Below are 2,497 nucleotides of genomic sequence, written 5' to 3'. Positions count from 1 at the left end.
ACCAACCCTAAATGCTTTACCTTTCAGAACTCTTGTTGCTGCTGTAGTTTCTTTCACTTGCTTCTAAAATTATTCTAACTTATCCAGAAAAGACACGTAAGGGGAAGAGTCCAGCTAGTCCTTAGACCAGCTCTTTAGGGGAGAACAAGTATTATCATGTGTGTGTGTGAATGTGTTTGTGGAGAGACTGAGTCATGAAGGGAATTAAACATAGTAAGCGATGTCCTCCCCTTGCATCTTGGCCATGCTATGTCCATGTCTACACAAGCACAAACCACTTTGAAGAGTTTTTAAATTCTACTCTCTTCCTGTCTTCTCTTTTTACATCCTAAGGACCAGGAATCCTCCTCCTCTCCTTAATACTTCCCTTTCCCAAGCTCTGATACACATAATGGACATCGAAGTAGAATTTTTTTCAAGAAAGAGACAAGGACAGTGGGAGAAGACATAGAACCTGGGCATTATGTGAAGCCTGTCCACACCAAGATGGTGTTTGCAGGTTTCCCCTCCACTGTCATTTTTTGAACAGGGATGATGCTGACTGATTGAGCCAAGCTCCTGCCAGAGGTGTGTTTGAGAGTTTACAAAGCAAAACTTCCAGACAATTAGGGCTGGATTTACAGGAAGGTGGATAGTTCAGGATTCACAGCAAGGAGGATTCAGAGAGAGTCCTGAAAAGGGTATGAGTGTGATGTTGGGGTGCAGAAAGCTGTTATTCCAAGATATGGTGCTTCAACATGCATCAAAAAGCAGCCTCAAAGTCTCTCTGATCCCAACCTCATTCTCTGTCACTCTCCAAGCACAGGATGAACCTGTTTCCTTATCTGTCTAAAGACTGGACCCGTAAAAGAAGACAATGAACTCTGGTCCTTTCTCTGAGTTTTCATTACCTTAACTCATATCACAGGAAGGAAGGCAGGAGTCTGTCATCACACCTGGACTAACTTTTGTCACAGACCATTGTCTTGTATTTTGAACCCATTCAGTATTTTAAGGAAAATCATTTACCAGTCATTTTCCACTCTGGGAGACAAACGGACATTGTCTCAGACCATAGTATGATCTCTAGGCCCACCGAACACCACGAAGAATCATTTGTTCCTACACACCCATCTCCCCTTTCCCTACGGAGATGGGTGTACAAGGTCTGTACCCCAGTGGAAAGTTAGGACATCACTAGTTTTTGATTCCCCCATGCTTTGCATCCTCCCAACATGTTAAATAATAAAATTTGTTGTGTGTTTTCTTCATATTGATGTTAATCTGTCAGTGAGTTTTGAATCCATGAACCTCTCAAAGAGGGTGGACCTGTCGTGGGGAACAGGGACAGAGTGCTCTGTGGTTGTTAGGGAGGTAGAAGACAAAATTAAGGCTGTTTGCACTCACCTCTGCCTCATTGTTAGACTTGGACTCTGTGGTTTGTTTTCTTAATAAGAGTTAAGTCAAAACAACATTTCATATTACACTGTAGTATGCATGGCACATTTGAGTACATGGTCTCTGCATTATGGCACAAAGTTCCAGCTCATGATCTGCAGTGCAAAATGTCCTTACAATGAAAAAACATCACTATAAGGCAGAAGACCAGGGCCAGGAAGTTCATCATGGGGTGTCCACGAAATCTGCTGCCTGTGGACCTAATGGTAAGGGGAGTGGATTTGGGACCTACACCCCCAGGATAAATAAGCAGAGTTTCCCTTGGAGAGGACTGGCATGTCTGATTCCCTGAACCAGAGTTCATGTCCAGCATTCTCCCAGGGCTGGCTGGCCCACTGCACATGCAGCTTCAAGAAGGTGGTGGAGGGGGTGGAGGTGCCTCTGGTCTCACAAAAGCCAAGACTGGACTGAGGGGAACAGAGGATGCTATTCCATTCACAGGGGTTCTTTCCAGATGCCGACATAAATGTCACCCTGGAACAAGCCAGATATCTGCAGAGTGGTCTCTTGTCCTTCTATTCTTACAGAGATTGGAAGGCTTGTAATGCTTATTGCTTTAACCAGATGTCAAATTAACCACTGATGAAAGCTCACAACATGCAATCAGATATCCCAGGACAGACAAGCCAATATGTGTCCATATGAAGAGTTCTGGGGCCTGGCTGGCCTGTGTCATGACTGTATTGAGTTAGGAGAACAGCTTTCTGAATCCCCACAACTTGTCCTGGAGGAGACAGCTGCAGAGGAAGGTGAGAAAGTGCCACCATCCTAACAGCCTCAGCAGAAGATGACACCACAGGAGTGGCACTTAGGCAAACATTTTATTTTTATGTGCCAGATCATAGAGACAATTGGATATTATATTCAGAATTTAGGCAGTTCTTATCTATCCTGAGCAAAGATATGTCCACAGAGTTGGTTTTCATACAAAACATTTCAAAGTGCTTCATGAACTTAACTAAGAAAAATAGGGAAAAAAATGATAATCATTTTTATATTTTGAACAATTTTCTCATCTCAGTCACTTCCCAAAAATATACTGTTCAAAGTGAACAGAAAA

The 2,497-nt window shown here is 43.1% G+C and overlaps 1 gene segment (V, D, J or C); it reads left to right on the top strand.

Moving 5' to 3' along the window:
• The first annotated feature begins 2,068 nt into the window (after positions 1–2,068).
• Positions 2,069–2,497, top strand: part of LOC103582074 — a 4,979-nt gene continuing 4,550 nt past the window's right edge. The window contains 1 exon segment of the V gene segment in view: positions 2,069–2,186. Within this exon segment, the coding sequence occupies positions 2,069–2,186 (118 nt within the window).

This window comes from Galeopterus variegatus, unplaced genomic scaffold (genome assembly GCF_000696425.1).
Source record: "Galeopterus variegatus unplaced genomic scaffold, G_variegatus-3.0.2 Scaffold14807, whole genome shotgun sequence".
NCBI classification, from domain to species: domain Eukaryota; kingdom Metazoa; phylum Chordata; class Mammalia; order Dermoptera; family Cynocephalidae; genus Galeopterus; species Galeopterus variegatus.
The sequence above is the reverse complement of the archived record's forward strand: the minus strand, read 5'-3'. Positions and strand labels throughout refer to the sequence as shown.